At 37.4% G+C, this 18804-nt stretch overlaps 1 protein-coding gene across 5 annotated transcripts; it reads left to right on the top strand.

The window, feature by feature from the left end:
- The first annotated feature begins 327 nt into the window (after positions 1–327).
- On the top strand, positions 328–17306 carry LOC119008152. 5 transcript variants are annotated; one of them, XM_037078257.1, is made up of 6 exons: positions 365–543; positions 14369–14689; positions 14866–15123; positions 15214–15420; positions 15561–15656; positions 15927–17306. In XM_037078257.1, exons 1-6 carry the CDS (start codon positions 495–497, stop codon positions 16112–16114), a joined length of 1119 nt encoding a protein of 372 aa, XP_036934152.1. In that variant the 5' UTR covers positions 365–494; the 3' UTR covers positions 16115–17306. The 5 variants fall into 5 exon arrangements, with proteins under 5 accessions (XP_036934155.1, XP_036934152.1, XP_036934153.1 ...); XM_037078258.1 differs by lacking the exon at positions 365–543 and adding an exon at positions 11231–11278; XM_037078259.1 differs by lacking the exon at positions 365–543 and adding an exon at positions 12816–13043 and having other exon boundaries at positions 15214–15327.
- The last annotated feature ends 1498 nt before the right edge of the window (positions 17307–18804 follow it).

Here is an 18804-nt window from a genome sequence, read left to right as displayed (position 1 = left end):
TTTCATAGTACAGAGTTTTTGATCCAACACGTGTCTACGATTTAAAAAAAAAACTGTGTAACCTTAAAGTGAAAATTTGAATCAGAATGACAGAAACTTGTTACATCAAGTAAATTCAACCTGCACTCATCTTTCAGGGAGTTCATTATTGAGTAAAGCTCAAAGCACACAACAAGATGTCTGCAACCGAAGAACACTTTCATATGAGGAGAAATCAACTTGTCAAGCAGATTACATGTTGTTTCTGAGACTTATAGATTTCATAACTTTCCAAGTACTGACCACATAACTCAGCTTCCTCTTTCCCTGCCCGACTGATTTTAAAAACACCCTGCTTGTTCAGGAGTTTCACACACTCTTTTCTGAATTCGATCACTGTGAGAAGAGGTTTCAGGCTGCTCAGTTCAAGATCTGCATGTTTGCTGTTAAATAAAGTAGAGAGGTTTGTGTGGAAGCTGCTGACTGGATCAACAGAGGCTGAACACTGAGGAGACATGGAGGCTGTGATTGGACTGTTGCTGATGCTGCTCGGAGTCTCTCATGGTGAGATGTTGAACTCTTTAATTTGACGTTCCTGATGAAAGCTGCTTTATTTTATACACACTCAAATGCTGTATGTAGAAAAGATTGATTGAGTTATGAGGCAAATGGTGAATCTGAATCTCAATCACAGTGACTTCATGTTGTTACACCAGAACTATAAGTCCTTCAATATATAAAGGTTCTTCTTAGATGTTTTGCTGTCATATATTTATTCATGGCTGTACTGCACAAAAACGTTTGAATTTCCACAAAGTTTTTGATTGACACATTTTTTGCAGTTGTGAGATGGAATATGTTCTAAAAGTAGTTTGACATCATCTTCAGATGTGTTGCAGCTCAAACACTGACCCACGAGTTACACATCAATGAAATAAACATGATTAAATATATTTTTATCAGCTTTGATCTTTGTTTGACTGCCAATTTTCTGTGATAGTGAAACAACATGAAATATTTCCCCAGTGTTATTAAAAGTACTATGCATGTATGACAGGAAATTCAAGCTGTTATTTTCTTCTTCCTCTTTTTTAAATTCTGATTTTTAAAACAAAAACATATATACAAATGTACATATAAATTCATAGTTTGGTTTGAGGAGATAAAACAAAAACACTATTTCTGTTTGATATAAAATGCATTGAAATATTAATACTAAAGTTTATTAATACATGAAAGTTTTAGATTCTTAAAACACATTACAGTTCCTTATTTAGTAGGAAGGGTAATTAACAACATTCTTACAGAGTGTTTTATTTTTGAGAGCTGCAGCAGCCTCACTGTTTCTGTAGTTCTGACTGTGTCTCATTCTTATATCTTTTTTGGAAGTTATACGATTATAATTGTTAACTTTATTTAACTTCTGTTTCAAAATGTCCAGGTGTGGAAACCTCCTGTGATGGCAGAATAAATGGAACTCAGTGTTATGGAGCTTTGGGAGGAACTGTGGTCCTCCGGCTGATGGACAGCACCTCAGGAATACACAGATACATATGGTTCAAAAACAAATCAGTAATACTCAGAGGGAGAAATGATGAGTTAATAACTAATCTGTTAGAAAACAGATCCTCATTTACTCCCAGTGATGGAACATTTAGGATCAGTAACCTGAGCAGGACTGATGGTGGTGAATATACTCTGAAAATCTATGAGACAAGTGGACGAGTGTTAGATCCTCAGATTCTACAGCTGAACATTCAAGGTAAATAACTTTTTTTTGGCTTATTGAGGAAATACATAAAATTGATCAACATAAACACTTTGACTGAACAACATTAATGATATATTCTTCAAATATTTGCATCTGTGTCTGTTCTGTATCAGACACTTCAAAGAATGACCAAGATTGTGTTGATATCTAAAGTGATGTGAGTGTGTTTCCTTCAGCTCCTGTGTCCTCTGTCCTGCTGGTCTCTGAGTGTCTGTCCCAGGGAGAGATGAGGGTGTCCTGCTCCTCTGAGGGAGGGGGCAGTCCTCAGTACAGCTGGACTCTGGATGGACACACACTGACAGACGCTCAGCTCCTCTCTGGAAATAAAGACAGTAACATCATCACTCTGAGACAAGACGTCTCAGGACAACTGGTCTGCTCAGTCAGCAATAACGTCAGTCGAGTCTTCAAGGAAGAGACGATATCTACCTGTGGTGAGTGAGAACATGATGAAAAATAACTGATAATTAAACATTCTGACAGAGTGTGCATCAGTAATGATCTGTTGCTTTTCTGTAGGTTTCATATTCATTGACTGCATCTCCAATGGGACACACATATCACAGTGGGTGTTTGAAGCCAGTAACACCCTGTGTGTTGAGTCAACAACAGCCCGTATCTCCACCACTGTGGGTAAGGAGCCTGGCATGACCATGATCAAAGTGACAGAGGTGTCCACTGTGGGTAAGGAGCCTGGCATGACCATGATCACAGTGACAGAGGTGTCCACTGTGGGTAAGTGAAAAAAAGATGTCCAAAACTCACTCAAAACATCACCCACACTAATCACACTGTTGTTTCCTCCAGCAGAGATGACCCATGGTGCTTAAGTCAAAATCCACTCCTGGTTTTTATGTCTCTCTTTGAACAGATCAGTCCCTGCTCATCTGTGGTCTGCGAACAGCTGTGATGATTCTCATTTTAATTGGCATCGCCGTCTATTTCATCTGGAAGAAGAAGAAATATGAGAAAGCTGAAGGCTCTGCCATCCCTGTAGAGATGGACTATGAGAACTCTGTTGTGATGGTTGAAGTGAGAAGTTCTGGATCTGAACTTTAACTCTCTGAACCAACACCTCAGTGTCGCCTCTCAGCTGTTGTTTCTGTGACTTCAGGATGTCAAAACATTTTTTTAGAAAGGAAATTTTCTCCTGCTTTTTTTTTTTTTATTCCTCTCAAATTCTTTAAGTGTTTGCTGCATTTGTGTCCCTGTGAAAGCTCTGGTACAACAAATGTTATATATTGTGACCCCAGTTCTATGATCAATGGAGTGGAGCCATCTGACTTGATACATTTTTGAAATTTTTGTTTATGTTTTGGAGGTGAATGCTTTTTGTTTTTGTATTGGTACTTGTCTCAGTTATTCTGTATAATGTAAAAATGGTAATTTTGCACCCAAAGCATGTCTTAAATATTATCTTTTAAAGCCCAAAGTGTAATTTCACACCATGAAAGTTACTGATATATTAACAACATAAGATTAAAGTCATTCAGTCGGACTAATTTAATATGAAAATAATGGTTTCTTTTTTATGATATTTAGAAATATTGATCTGTTTTGCTTAGCTTTGTTACAAACAGAAATATCTAAAGCATTTAATAATAGCAGTTTTTATTTAGCTCTTGTTTGTTCTGTCTTCAAAACCTGTCAGTCAGTTTAGGTAAGCTGTCTTTTTGTTGAGATTTTGATCATGAACTGTTCCTTTAATGACAGCTGATACCAGATTCATCACCAGTATCAGGCGTGAGGTTTCCCTCTACTGCTTCACAGAGGTTACTGTTGTTGCTTTCACTGACTGAACAAGTGCAGCATCCACACTCAGCAGGTGGTGGTATGCTCCTTTAGAATTGTATTGTGAGCAGCCAATAAACACAGAGAGGAAGAACAAACACACTGTTGTCCGCTCATAACTGCTGCACCTGTGTAGAGCTGTGCAATGTAGACAGGAGCCAGACATGTTGTTACTGGTGTGGATTTCTTTTTACAAGTCACAGTTATGGAATATCAAAGAAACCATCAATGTCAGGAAAAGTACTAATCAATAAAAGACAATCAAGGAGCTTTACTGCTCATGTGGCTTTACTAAAACAATCTGCTCACTAGATATTGAGTGTAAATGATGCTTGTTTGTATAGAATACCTAATATAAAGTATCTATAGAGCTGTTAATGTCTTAAGAATCCTTTAATAAATCGTTCTGCCTCTCTAGACTTTTATTATTTGTTGCTGCAAGTGTAATGTCAGAATGATTTTTATATTTTAGGGCATCTATCTTTATTGAACAGTCTGTGGAGGGCAACAGACTCTAATGAGAGGACAGAGAGAGGAAGATGACTCGAGGAATTATACACCTGAGCTTCTGTAGTCGCAAATGTAAACAGGATCATTATCATGCATATATATTGATTTGAGAATACACATTGCAGTTCTGTGTTAACAGGGAATTAGAGCCTGATTTAAGACCAAGGTTTGATGCTCCCTTCATAATAAGAAGGCTGGAGTGGGGGAGCGTCAGGTGCAGCCACAGCTTACCCAAGGTCACAGATAAGGGCCTGGGTGAGACACTTTGTAGGCTTTAAGGAAGACAGACAAAAATGAGAATAGTAAGATGACAGTCTCGCGTGATCATGACGAGGGTGGTTGGTCCAGGAGGGCATTGGTGACCTTGACCCCAAGTATAAAAGAGGGTGATTGGGGGAGATTTCTCAGTTGCCCCGGGGTACCTCATAAACTTTTTCTCTTGGAATAAACAGCTTTTTGGACTGAAGACTTGCTGCCCCGCCTCTGATTTGGACTTAGTCTCTGAGCTGTCTTGTCTCTGGTTTGGACTTAGACTCAGAGCCGTTTCTCCTCGGATTCAGACTTTAACTTTTGAGCAGAGTCACAGGGTCAGATAGTGGAATAATTGGATGGATAAGGAAGGTAGTCTCCCACTACACTTCAAACCCAGAACATTACAGAGAAATAGCTCCAGACCGCTGTGGGCCAACAGCACAGTGCGGTTATGTTGATATTAGATTAGATGAAGTTGATGCAGTGAAACACTAAAATAATAAAGTATTTCACAGTACAGAGTTTTTGATCCAACACGCATCTAAGATTTTTAAAAAACTGTGTAACCTTAAAGTGAAAATTTGAATCAGAATGGCAGAAACTTGTTACATCAAGTAAATTCAACCTGCACTCATCTTTCAGGGAGTTCATTATTGAGTAAAGCTCAAAGCACACAACAAGATGTCTGCAACCGAAGAACACTTTCATATGAGGAGAAATCAACTTGTCAAGCAGATTACATCTTGTTTCTGAGAGTTTTAGATTTTATAACTTTCCAAGTACTGACCACATAACTCAGCTACCTCTTTCACCACCAGACTGGTTTTAAAAACACCCTGCTTGTTCAGGAGTTTCACACGCTCTTTTCTGAAGTCGATCACTATGAGAAGATGTTTCTGGCTGCTCAGTTCAACATCTGCATGTTTGCTGTTAAATAAAGTAGAGAGGTTTGTGTGGAAGCTGCTGACTGGATCAACAGAGGCTGAACACTGAGGAGACATGGAGGCTGTGATTGGACTGTTGCTGATGCTGCTTGGAGTCTCTCATGGTGAGATGTTGAACTTTTTAATTTGATGTTCCTGATGACAGCTGCTTTATTTTATACACACTCAAATGCCGTATGTAGAAAAGACTGACTGAGTTATGAGGCAAATGGTGAATCTTAATCTGTATCACAGAAACATCATATCATTACACCAGAATTGCAATTTCTTAAACATATAAAGTTTCTTCTTAAATGTTATACTTTTATGTATTTGTTCATGGCTTTACTGAGCAACAACATTTGAATGTCTACAAACTTGTTGATTTGACACAGTTTTTGCAGTTGTGAGATGGAATATGTTCTAAAAGTAGTTTGACACCATCTTCAGATGTGTTGCAGCTCAAACACTGACCCACGAGTTACACATCAACTAAATAAATGTGATCACATTTTTTCTTATCAGCTTTGATCTTTGTTTGACTGCCAATTTTCTGTGATAGTGAAACAACATGAAATATTTCCCCAGTGTTATTAAAAGTACTATGCATGTATGACAGGAAATTCAAGCTGTTATTTTCTTCTTCCTCTTTTTTAAATTCTGATTTTTAAAACAAAAACATATATACAAATGTACATATAAATTCATAGTTTGGTTTGAGGAGATAAAACAAAAACACTATTTCTGTTTGATATAAAATGCATTGAAATATTAATACTAAAGTTTATTAATACATGAAAGTTTTAGATTCTTAAAACACATTACAGTTCCTTATTTAGTAGGAAGGGTTATTAACAACATTCTTACAGAGTGTTTTATTTTTGAGAGCTGCAGCAGCCTCACTGTTTCTGTAGTTCTGACTGTGTCTCATTCTTATATCTTTTTTGGAAGTTATACGATTATAATTGTTAACTTTATTTAACTTCTGTTTCAAAATGTCCAGGTGTGGAAACCTCCTGTGATGGCAGAATAAATGGAACTCAGTGTTATGGAGCTTTGGGAGGAACTGTGGTCCTCCGGCTGATGGACAGCACCTCAGGAATACACAGATACATATGGTTCAAAAACAAATCAGTAATACTCAGAGGGATAAATGATAAGTTAATAACTAATCTGTTAGAAACCAGATCCTCATTTACTCCCAGTGATGGAACATTTAGGATCAGTAACCTGAGCAGGACTGATGGTGCTGAATATACTCTGACAATCTTTGATCCAAGTGGACGAGTGTTAGATCCTCAGATTCTACAGCTGAACATTCAAGGTAAATAACTTTTTTTGGCTTATTGAGGAAATACATAAAATTGATCAACATAAACACTTTGACTAAACAACATTAATGATATATTCTTCAAATATTTGCATCTGTGTCTGTTCTGTATCAGACACTTCAAAGAATGACCAAGATTGTGTTGATATCTAAAGTGATGTGAGTGTGTTTCCTTCAGCTCCTGTGTCCTCTGTCCTGCTGGTCTCTGAGTGTCTGTCCCAGGGAGAGATGAGGGTGTCCTGCTCCTCTGAGGGAGGGGACAGTCCTCAGTACAACTGGACTCTGGATGGACACACACTGACAGACGCTCAGCTCCTCTCTGGAAATAAAGACAGTAACATCATCACTCTGAGACAAGACGTCTCAGGACAACTGGTCTGCTCAGTCAGCAATAACGTCAATAGCGTCTCACAGAACAAAACAATATCTACCTGTGGTGAGTGAGAACATGATGAAAAATAACTGATAATTAAACATTCTGACAGAGTGTGCATCAGTAATGATCTGTTGCTTTTCTGTAGGTTTCATATTCATTGACTGCATCTCCAATGGGACGCACATATCACAGTGGGTGTTTGAAGCCAGTAACACCCTGTGTGTTGAGTCAACAACAGCCCGTACCTCCACCACTGTGGGTAAGGAGCCTGGCATGACCATGATCACAGTGACAGAGGTGTCCACTGTGGGTAAGGAGCCTGGCATGACCATGATCACAGTGACAGAGGTGTCCACTGTGGGTAAGTGAAAAAAAGATGTCCAAAACTCACTCAAAACATCACCCACACTAATCACACTGTTGTTTCCTCCAGCAGAGATGACCCATGGTGCTTAAGTCAAAATCCACTCCTGGTTTTTATGTCTCTCTTTGAACAGATCAGTCCCTGCTCATCTGTGGTCTGCGAACAGCTGTGATGATTCTCATTTTAATTGGCATCGCCGTCTATTTCATCTGGAAGAAGAAGAAATATGAGAAAGCTGAAGGCTCTGCCATCCCTGTAGAGATGGACTATGAGAACTCTGTTGTGATGGTTGAAGTGAGAAGTTCTGGATCTGAACTTTAACTCTCTGAACCAACACCTCAGTGTCGCCTCTCAGCTGTTGTTTCTGTGACTTCAGGATGTCAAAACATTTTTTTAGAAAGGAAATTTTCTCCTGCTTTTTTTTTTTTTTTATTCCTCTCAAATTCTTTAAGTGTTTGCTGCATTTGTGTCCCTGTGAAAGCTCTGGTACAACAAATGTTATATATTGTGACCCTAGTTCTATGATCAATGGAGTGGAGCCATCTGACTTGATACATTTTTGAAATTTTTGTTTATGTTTTGGAGGTGAATGCTTTTTGTTTTTGTATTGGTACTTGTCTCAGTTATTCTGTATAATGTAAAAATGGTAATTTTGCACCCAAAGCATGTCTTAAATATTATCTTTTAAAGCCCAAAGTCTAATTTCACACCATGAAAGTTACTGATATATTAACAACATAAGATTAAAGTCATTCAGTTGGACTAATTTAATATGAAAATAATGGTTTCTTTTTTATGATATTTAGAAATATTGATCTGTTTTGCTTAGCTTTGTTACAAACAGAAATATCTAAAGCATTTAATAATAGCAGTTTTTATTTAGCTCTTGTTTGTTCTGTCTTCAAAACCTGTCAGTCAGTTTAGGTAAGCTGTCTTTTTGTTGAGATTTTGATCATGAACCGCTTTAATAAAACAGTCTGTTTTAATGTTTTAGGGTGTTTAATTAATGAAGAGTTACCAGTGGAGGGTCACAAAACTTTAACAAGTCAAAGCTGAGAAAGAAAGATGAAGAAAACATTCGGACATTCAAATTTAGATGAGTTCAAACCAGGAACATTACAGACAAACAGCGTCAGTCAGTTGAGAGCCAACAGCACAATGTGAGGGTGCTTATTTTTACACCTTGTATTGTGTGTATTTCTGTCGTAAATGAGGAACTGAATTATTCAGTTGAGTTGAAGAAGCTACTTCCTTGTTACGTAGTGAATGACACCACAATTACCAGTCAAACCAGCAGCTACATAAAACGATGTGGTCTCAAAGCTTTTATCATGAAGTTTGACTTCACAGTTTACTGATAATCACACATAACTTATAACAGTTCACTCATGTTCAATAATAAGAAGCCAAGATGTTAAACAGTTGTCATCAAATTCTAGTTTGATGGCAGAATATTGCTGTGTTCAGTCAGTCAGTGAATGCTGGAGGGACAGCGTAACATCATGCGTCTTTGTTTTCAACTTGTTGGTATGTGACGGACAGAAGACACTGTGTTAAAATGACTTCATACAAATGTCTGTGTATACATGCATCCTGGTGATGGTCGTGTCCTCCTGTCTGCCTGAAACACCTTTATGTTAACACAATGATGGACTTCGGACCAAGAGGTTCAACAATAAAGTTCTTCACAGAGGTAGTGATCCAAGAAGTCTATAAGGCTTTTTGGTTTACGAGATCTTTATAATAATTAAAGCTGTGTGACCCCAAAGTGAAAATGGATGTATGGATGCAAGAAAGAAAGAAAGCAAATACATACATTTTTACTGCGGAAAATGACAAAAATGATAGTAATGCACAGTGACTTGAATAAGTAACTTTAATCTAATTACTGGTTTGGAAATGTGTTAACGCGTTAGATTACTTGTTACTGAAAAACGTGGTCAGATTAGTAACTAAGTAACATTACTGGCATCACTGGTGTTCATGGATGTGAAAATAGGGTTAAAAATTTGAAAATCTCTTCTGGAGATTAAAGCATCCAACCCGACCCCATTTATGAAAAAAAAAGAAGAAGAAGAAGAAAAAAAGAAAACCATCCCTTTGGTGAAGTTAGGTTGTGTTTTTCACTGGCAAGAATATCATTGTTTATAAATTGTCTTTAGATAGGACTGTTTCCCCCATGAATATTAACGTTTATTACATTTGTGTTGGTTTTTTTTTTTGTTTGTTGTGCTCTACGTTTTGTTGGTTTTTATTCTAACAGATATACAGCAAGTAAACTATTCAGATATACATTTCATAGATACAGTTCACAAAGATACACTTTGGATTAACCACATCTTGAAGTAATGATGGCTTACTAGTAAAATCATTGTCACTCAGGGAAAAGGGGTAACTCTCTTGCCTCTTTAGGTGTGGAGTGTTTATTGCTGCAAGTGCAGAACACGTCCTATCTTAGAGCACTTAGTTTTATTGAACAGTCAGTGGAGGGCGACAAACTCTAATGAGAGGACAGAGGGAGGATGGAGATGAGGAACTATACAAGTGAGCTTCAAATCAGGAACCTTAAAAATAGCTTGAGTTTATGTACATTTTTAAACCTTACTTTTATGAGTGTTGTTTTGTACTGCACTGTTAATAGGGATGTAGATGTAAGGCTTGGTGCTACTAATTTAAAAATATATAACCCTACAAAGGTCACAGATGTGTGTTAGCTCAATCTGTCCATACAACACATATTTATCTCAGTAAGTATCTTTATTTCAAGAGCCAGCAAAACAGTTTGGGTTTTTTATGTGTGGCATTTATCCCATGATCTCTAGAGAGCCTTACTGTGAGCCCAAGTTGCCTTGCCATGTCAACAGGGACTAGAAATAATTGAAAGTTGTTACCAAGGCTCGGCCTATTACTGGAGAAGCAAAGGTAGTACTCATGATTTGTCCCTGTGTATTTCCCGGTAAACGAAGGCAAACCAACAAAAAAGTTTTTATTTTGAAAGCGAATTAGCCCACAATTTATACTGATTTGAATTATACCTTTATTTTGGTGTCAAAGTTACTATTAGTAACAATTTTATAATCACAATATTACACTCGAGCGTGATGATGATGACAAAGCACACCCTCTGGTGTAATATTGCTTGAAGGGGCACTATGTCGTTTTGGAGAAGAAATTCACACTCAGAATCTTGATATTTACAATATTGATGAGGTGATAATACGAATTCAGAAATATTTATTTTTTCCCTAACTGAATAAACAAGCTGTTCTCTGTGGAACGTATCATGCCCAGAATTCTGTTTGAAGCTAGAAAGTGGCGGGGTCCGCCAAATATAAACAAAGTAAACAGTATGAAATTGTGTTGTCCTCTAAGGTTAGTTTGTTGGTCCAGTTTATTCAGACATGAGAACAAAAAAAAGAGATTTTTTTTCAGTTTATCTGGGCCTAAAAAAAAAAAAAAAATCCTGTCAACGAAGATTTGTCTCTTCTGATTAAAACGTCTTCTCCAAAAACTACAGAGTGCTCCTTTAATTAAAGTGGTTTCATTAAAGAGAAAGAGGCAAATTAAGGAATACATGTGTTTTTGCCACTTCATTCTTTTGAGCGTTAATGTTGCATTACCTGTGTATCAGCTGGACAGAGCAAAGATTTAGGCAGCTTGTTTGGCAGCATGCAGCTCAGAGATAGTGTTTATTAGTCTGACAACATTTGTCATGTTTGCAGCTGAGCGTGTATTATATGTCAGCGGCTAACATTACCTCTGCCTACAGTTTCCGTTCTCAACTGTGATATTTTAAGAACGGTGTGGTCAGGTTTCACACCTTCTAAACTGAGGTTGATCACTGAGAGAAGTTTTTTCAAGCTGCTCAGTTTCTAAAGCTGTAAAATGATCTGACTGCTGACTGGATCAACAGAGGCTGAACACTGAGGACACATGGAGGCTGTGATTGGACCGTTGCTGATGCCGCTCGGAGTCTCTCATGGTGAAATGTTGAACTTGTTTAGTGAAGTCTGATATCATCTTCATTGATGTGAATTTTTGAGTGTTTAAACTAAAAAAGGTGTGGAGGTGTGGAAACTTTCTGTGATGGCAGACAGGATGGATCTCGGTGTTTCAGAGCTTTGAGAGGAGCTGTGGTCCTCCGGCTGATGGACAGCAACTCGCTTGATATGGAGTGTTTATTGCTGCAAGTGCAATGCATGCAGCTCTTTGGTATTTTTGGGCATTTTCCTTTAATGAGTTGCCAGCGAGGACGACAGACTCTAATGAGAGGACAGCCAGAGAGAGAGAGAGGAGGAAGATGGGAGGATTTATATCTAAGCTTCCAGTAAAGTGAAAGAGAAAAGGCTCAAGCTCCAGACCTCTGAGGGCCAACAGCACCATGCAACATATTCCAGCAAATTATTTCACCTTGTCACCTTTTTCTTTTTCACACAGTAGATCATTCTCAGAAAAGACAAACTGTTGTACTGGCTGTTTGTGTCAAAGGAATAAAGTGTAGAAACATCTGAGATGCTGCAACAACCCTTTTTATTCTAAAATTAACAATAAAGGCAACAACGGCACCAAGAAAGTCTGAACTTGTAAAATGCTCTTCTTCCACTGTATCTCTAGGCTGGCATCACATCATAATTATACTACTGCTGTTGCATTATTAATCCAGTATTTAGTTGCTCAAAATGACCTGATAAAATCTTAAACATCCTCACTAAATTAATACAGTTATGCTGTTTTAGTTGGATCATTATTCTTGATTCTCAAATTATGTATTTTCAGGGACTTAACTGTATCTGAAATATGTAGGTTCATTCCCATTATGCAAAATTCATTACAGAAATGTTATTTTACACATTTCTGTATAATATAGAATATACTTCAATAAAAATATTGATATAATATATAATAATATACTATGATATAACATATTATTTTTTTTAAAATGTCTAAAAATCTAAAATGCGGAAATATTTTCTATGTGCTGAACAAGCTCTTCCAATACACAGTATCACAGTAATATCTGGCAAAGTGACCTAAGAAAATCAAGGACACTGAAAACCTTTTTAGTTTATACAACTTACATATATATGTCTACTATACTTCTACTTCTACTTCTACTTCTACTATAATTCTGAGGTCAAAGTAAAGTCATCTTTTAAATTTTACATTGTGGTCGGTTACAGGCAGTTTACAAGGTTGAGGCACGACCTCATGCTGTGTATTAAGATCAAATTTAACTCATCATTCACTTAGAGATCAGACGTTTGATGCATGAAATGTTTATTTGATGTTGATGTTGAGATGAAGTCAGAATCTTTTGTATTCGATTCCTATTCCTTGTTTGTATTTGAGCATCTGAGAAAACGGCAGCTGTCAGTCTCAAATCCTCTTTTGGTACGAAGGAGGAATGTTTCCCTCTCTTCCACTCAGTCCATCACACCCATGTGGCCCTCTTGGTCTGGGCTGAAGGGGAAGTGAAACTGACATCACTTCCTTTTCTCCTTTCTGCCTATAAAAAGATGAATACAACAACGCTGCGTTTGGCCAGAGTTTTCACACATTCCCCTCCGAAGGCGCGCCACTTCTCAGGACACATTTCAGGCCACTCAGTGGAGAATGTGCTTGATTGTCTTTGGAAGGAGGAGAAAAGTTTGTTTGGAAGCTGCTGACTGGATCAACAGAGGCTGAACACTGAGGAGACATGAAAGTTGTGACTGGACTGTTGCTGATGCTGCTCAGAGTCTCTCATGGTGAGTTACTGAACTTAGAGCACTAATAATTATATGTTGATATTGGATTTAAAACGTGTTGAAGTGATAAAGTGTTTGACAGCTTTAACTTTTTGCACAGTTATCAGTTTGAGGTATCGTCATGAGTTTATTACAGACATTGTCCTTGTGTTGTGTAACGAAGCTTTAATACTGGAAAACTCCCAGTTTGTTCAAAGAAATTACCACTTTCATCAGTCAGTTAAGATACAAGATTGACAAGTGCTTTTCTGGTTTAGTAGCTTTGTGAAAAGATTTATCTTGTATTTATGGAGAGCAATGGCAGTCAGTTCTACATGTGAGATTACCTATAAATTAATCTATTGAATAATACATTTAGGATTAAGACACCTCATCCTCAACACTTCAGATATTTATTTATCCAGTGTAACCCAGATTTTCTTCTTCTTTCTTCTCAATGACATTGTGTTATGTTATTTTAGTCTAATTAAGCAGAAGACTAATGATATTTTTATGGAGGAAAAAGTGACTTCAAGTTGTCTTTTTCTCCATATCGCCTGTGTGATTTTCTTCTTTTATCCCCAAATACAACCTGAATTATAGTTTGGTATCACTGGAAAAGTTGGTATATCTCTGCCAGGAAAGGAAAACCAGGCAAAGAAATTTGGAGAAAGGGGCCCTTGATGGTCATTCGTATCAGCACATGTTGCCATGGCAATTATAAACCACCATAAACTTCCCATAAGGGCAATGTATTGATCATCACTAGTCGTATTATGTGGGTTAACTGCAGTGTGACACCATTCGTTATTTATTTAGGTTTTCATTGTTGTGGATGATTTTGATGTAATTCATATTAGAATATTCTCCTCATGTGAACACAATGAATTGTTTAAAAAAAGGATCTCGTAAATGTTTATTGGTGACACATTATTTATAACATAATGATAATAACTGGTTGGAGAGGCCCCTGGGTAGTTTTTGTTGTGGGTTGCAGAAGACTGAAGAGTCGGCGCTGCCAGTGTAATTTAACACAAAATTCTGTAGGTGTGAAAAAACACTGTATGAGTTTTCTAATGGACGGATGGGTTTGCTAAATTAACTAAATAAAAAAATACCTCTGTTTGCTGACTCTTGACTGTTTTATAGTTACAGACCTGGAATGTGTACATCATAATAGTCTGTTTATAAAGAGTGATCAGAGAGAGCCAGCACTGAACCACTATTGTTGGCTTCACATCGGTATTTGCATATGTTTAAAATATTGTCAGTGTCACTAAGTTTGTAGACAGGAAATTATCAAATGTTGGATATTCATGTTTACAACATTTCTTTTAAATGTCCAGGTGTGGAAACCTACTGTGATGGCAGAATAAATGGAGCTCAGTGTTATGGAGCTTTGGGAGGAACTGTGGTCCTCCGGCTGATGAACAGCATCTCAGGAATACACGGATACCAATGGGTCAAAAACGAAACAGATATACTCTTTTGGAGAAATGATAAGTTAATAACTAATCTGTTAGAAAACAGATCCTCATTTACTCCCAGTGATGGAACATTTAGGATCAATAACCTGAGCAGGACTGATGGTGGTGCATATACTCTAAAAAGCTTTGATTTGAAAGGACATCAATTAGATCTTCAGATTCTACAGCTGAACATTCAAGGTAAGTAACTTTCCTCTTTTTTAAAGTAACTTTGATAAATATGCATATTCTATTCTATTGCAAAACAACACACCTCTCATAATCTTCATATATTTGTATCTATGTCTGTTCTCTCAGAAACTTTACAGAATAACCAGGTTTCTTGTTGATATGTAAAGTGATTGTGTTTCCTTCAGCTCCTGTGTCCTCTGTCCGGCTGGTCTCTGAGTGTCTGTCCCAGGGAGAGATGAGGGTGTCCTGCTCCTCTGAGGGAGGGGACAGTCCTCAGTACAACTGGACTCTGGATGGACACACACTGACAGATGCTCAGCTCCTCTCTGGAAATAAAGACAGTAACAACATCACTCTGAGACAATACGTCTCAGGACAACTGGTCTGCTCAGTCAGCAATAACGTCAGTCGAGTCTCGAAGGAAGACACGATATCTACCTGTGGTGAGTGAGAACATGATGAAAAATAACTGATAATTACAACACTGATTCCAAAACTCTGTGTGTCAGTTATGATCTGTTGCTTTTCTACAGGCTTCATATTCATTGACTGCATCTCCAATGGGACGCACATATCACAGTGGGTGTTTGAAGCCAATAACACCCTGTGTGTTGAGTCAACAACAGCCCGTACCTCCACCACTGAGGGTAAGGAGCCTGGCATCACAGTGTCAAATAAACCCTCCACTAATAACACAACCACCAGCCAAAATCTGCACATCAAGGATGAACACTGGTACAGTAAGTAAAACTAACTCAACTGCAGTGGATTCATTAAAAAACATTTCCATTTTTATATTTTTGTGTGTCCTCATAAAAAGTAAAACTTGAAGTGTATCTTAAATATCTGTGTGTCACTGTGTCTTTCCTGACTGAAACAGTTATGGCAGGCGTCCTGGCTGTACTGGTAATTCTCCTCGTGGTCGGCGTGGCAGTCGTTTGTGCACATAAGACACGGCAAAACAACAAGCCAAAAGGTGAAAACAAAACTTCTTCTTCTTCTTTTTTTTTTTCTTTCTTTTTTTTTTTTTTTTTTTAATATTTACAGATTCAAATAATAGTTTGACTTTTTGGTCAGTACACTTGCTTTCTTGCCACCACTGTTGACACCACTTCATCTCAGTAAGAAACACAAACAAGCATTATTCCAAAAATGTCAAACTATCCCTTTAGAAATCAAATGTACAGTCACTGAGCATATCCAGTCAGTAAATATATTTGTGCCACTTCTTCCTTTAACTTTACAGAAGAAGACGATGAGCAGGAGCTGACGTATGCTGATGTCCGGGTCGTGCAGCGGCAGGTGAGGCGAGAGCAGCAGAAAGCAGAGGCCGGGGTGGAGTACGGAGAGGTCAGGTTCTCTGGGCAACCCCGGCAGAGCGCCCCACCAGCGGGAGATGATTGTGTGTACTCCATGGTCCGTAGAGACAGGTGATCCAGACTGTTATTACAAAGACTGCACCTCTGAAGGCAGACGGAGGAGGTGTTTCACCTTGATGGGTAAAATGATAAAAAATGATATACAAGCCAATAATAATAATAATAATAATAATAATAATAATAATAATAATAATAATAATAATAATAATAATAATAATGATATGTACGTATAATATATTCTTCCTCCTTTTCTTCTGCTTCTTCTTTGTCTTCTTCCTCTTGTTAGTGGGCAGCTGAGTATCAGTTCCATCACTGAATCAGACTGTGGCTTGTTTTTGTAGAATATATATTTTTTTGTATTTATCTTTTTTTAATGAACATTTTTTCTTTTGGTATCCAGAATGTTTTGCCGTCTCCCTTTTCCTGTTCCACAAGTTGTGCTGCTTATCTTTTACTTGTTTTTAATTTATAAACATGTCTCCTTTTATTTTATTGTTCAAACCACTGTTAACCTGCAATAATGACAGAAGGAATTTTAAGATCATTTAATTTAATTTATGAATAACTACAAATACAATATTTACGGGTACAGGGGAGTGACACTTTGTAATTTTAGAGGAAATGAGAAATAAATTATTCTGTATTTTGTAAGTACTGGGTAACTACTTGTGACAGAGCCAAACAGCTGACAATAATGACATCCTAAGTGAATCATGATATAACCTATTTCTCTGTTATTACAGTCCAATAAGAAGAAAAACTTTGTGTATAAAAAACCATGGATTATTATATATATTCTAAAAAATAGATCAAATCTATATGGGTCATATTGAAGGAACAGTGTTAAATTGAGACTGCTTCAGCTTTCCTTGTATTACATTAAAATGAATGAAAATAATGTATGCTTGATCTACCTTCATATGTGAGATTCATAATATGATAATAAGCCTAACTTATGTTACTGCAGGATGTCATTGTTGTCAGGTAGGAACCATGCTCTAACAAAATATTTACAATTTGACTTATTTCTCTTTTCCTCTGAAATTTCCAAGCGTTTCCCTTGTCACCCTGCACCCACAATTAAGTACAAGTAGGAACCTGTAAGTATTATGTATACACTTATTCATAAAATGAAAAAAAAAAGTGACTTCAGTATGTTTGTGTTGGTCCATCATCTGTGTTTGAATTTGATCTTAAATGGCTACTTCAACTTTATGTCCCAGGAATAAAGGTGCACCTGACCTAAATCATTTTTTTCATGTATTATTTATTAAACCAATGTGGATGCCTCAGTTGAGGGTCAGATAAACTAGCGAGCCTGCTCTTGCATTTGTAGATTTATTAAACATACTGTACGACACAGTGCGTGGGACTTAATCTCACGTTAAAACCCTGCCGGCTTCCTTTCAGCCTCTGGCCCAAAGATAAGTTAGTAGATAAATGTCTTGTCGCTCAGGAAGTTCTCAGTTTGCATGAATTTGTTTCCATGATGTAAATGCTTCTGCTTTCTCATGGCATGGGCTTTCAGTCTTACAAAATCGGTTTTAGGTTGCATGTTGTGATTCTTATCGCTTGTTGCAGCTTGCTCACACCTTTTGTCCACAGTCTTCAATGCAATGATTAAAAAAAAAGTAGGGGTTTTATGCAGTTTATTGCAGTAGCCTTTTTCAGTAGATGCAGACCTCAAAAGTACATTTCCTAGCTACTTGTGTTATCTCTCAATGTTGCCTGCAGCTTCAGTGTATCAGTCCTTGTGAAATTTGAAATGATCGCACTTCCCTTTTTTTTTTAACGTTTAATAAAAACAGCAAGTTCACAGCCAGAGGAGGAACACCATTTAAAAGAGCGTCTTCCTTTTTCTCTTTTACTGAAGGAAGGGGGAACTGAGAGGGACGTCAGCATGTAGAACTTGCTTAACTTGTGCGGTTCAACAGGAAAGAGACCGAACGGCTCGTCAGATTCTGAATGCGACATGTGTTTATCTTTAAACACCATCATGTTTTCTATATTTAGTTTGATGCAGCTTCCTATGACTTTGTGGCTTCCACTTCAGAATGTACCTGCCACAACTGAGGTTCAGATATCAGTCTTATTTGACTGTTAAACACTAGATACATTGATGTTTTAATGAGTTTTATTCAGGTATAAGCAACAGAACTTGAGTAATTTCAAGCTCCAACTTTAAAGACTAAAAAGGGGAATTAGTCTACATTGTGGATTCTTTGCACTGAATATGAAATCAATGATGCTGACTTTAATGGGTTAATGATCTATTATCAACATCAGCTCAGTTCAACATATGAAAAAAATGTGCTTATTTGTCACCAATTAAATTAAACATGCATCTGAATCAAGCAGATGAACATGTTATTTATAGCCGTTAATGTTCCATGAGCAGCTGAAGAGGGAAAAATATAAAACACGTCACATGTCAACGACAGGATGGCGGCGAATACGCAAGAATTTTGCGCAAGCCAACCGCTGACTCCTCTGCACAGACAAGATTCAAACGGTTTATTGCCAGAGCATGTGACACATACTTCTCACCAGCATTATCCTCTAACTTTTTCACATAAAACTTACATCTTCACTGATTTAAACAAGTTAATCAGACTCATAAGAGTTTGAGGCTAATTAGGCATTCTGTTAACTCATCTAAACATCTTCGTACATTCTCGGTGTCCCCTCCCTCCTCTAAAACACACGATCTTTGTGCAGCTCAGCTCCGACTCAAAGATGGGTGTG

Source organism: Acanthopagrus latus, chromosome 18 (assembly GCF_904848185.1).
Source record: "Acanthopagrus latus isolate v.2019 chromosome 18, fAcaLat1.1, whole genome shotgun sequence".
Taxonomy (NCBI): domain Eukaryota; kingdom Metazoa; phylum Chordata; class Actinopteri; order Spariformes; family Sparidae; genus Acanthopagrus; species Acanthopagrus latus.
The sequence above is the reverse complement of the archived record's forward strand: the minus strand, read 5'-3'. Positions and strand labels throughout refer to the sequence as shown.

Coding starts and splice junctions, on each gene's coding strand:
- LOC119008152 (XM_037078257.1), top strand. CDS start 495: ATGGAGGCTGTGATTGGACTGTTGCTGATGCTGCTCGGAGTCTCTCAT. Junction 15,421..15,560: donor CAAGGATGAACACTGGTACA/GTAAGTAAAACT, acceptor TGACTGAAACAG/TTATGGCAGGCGTCCTGGCT. Junction 15,657..15,926: donor GCAAAACAACAAGCCAAAAG/GTGAAAACAAAA, acceptor TTAACTTTACAG/AAGAAGACGATGAGCAGGAG.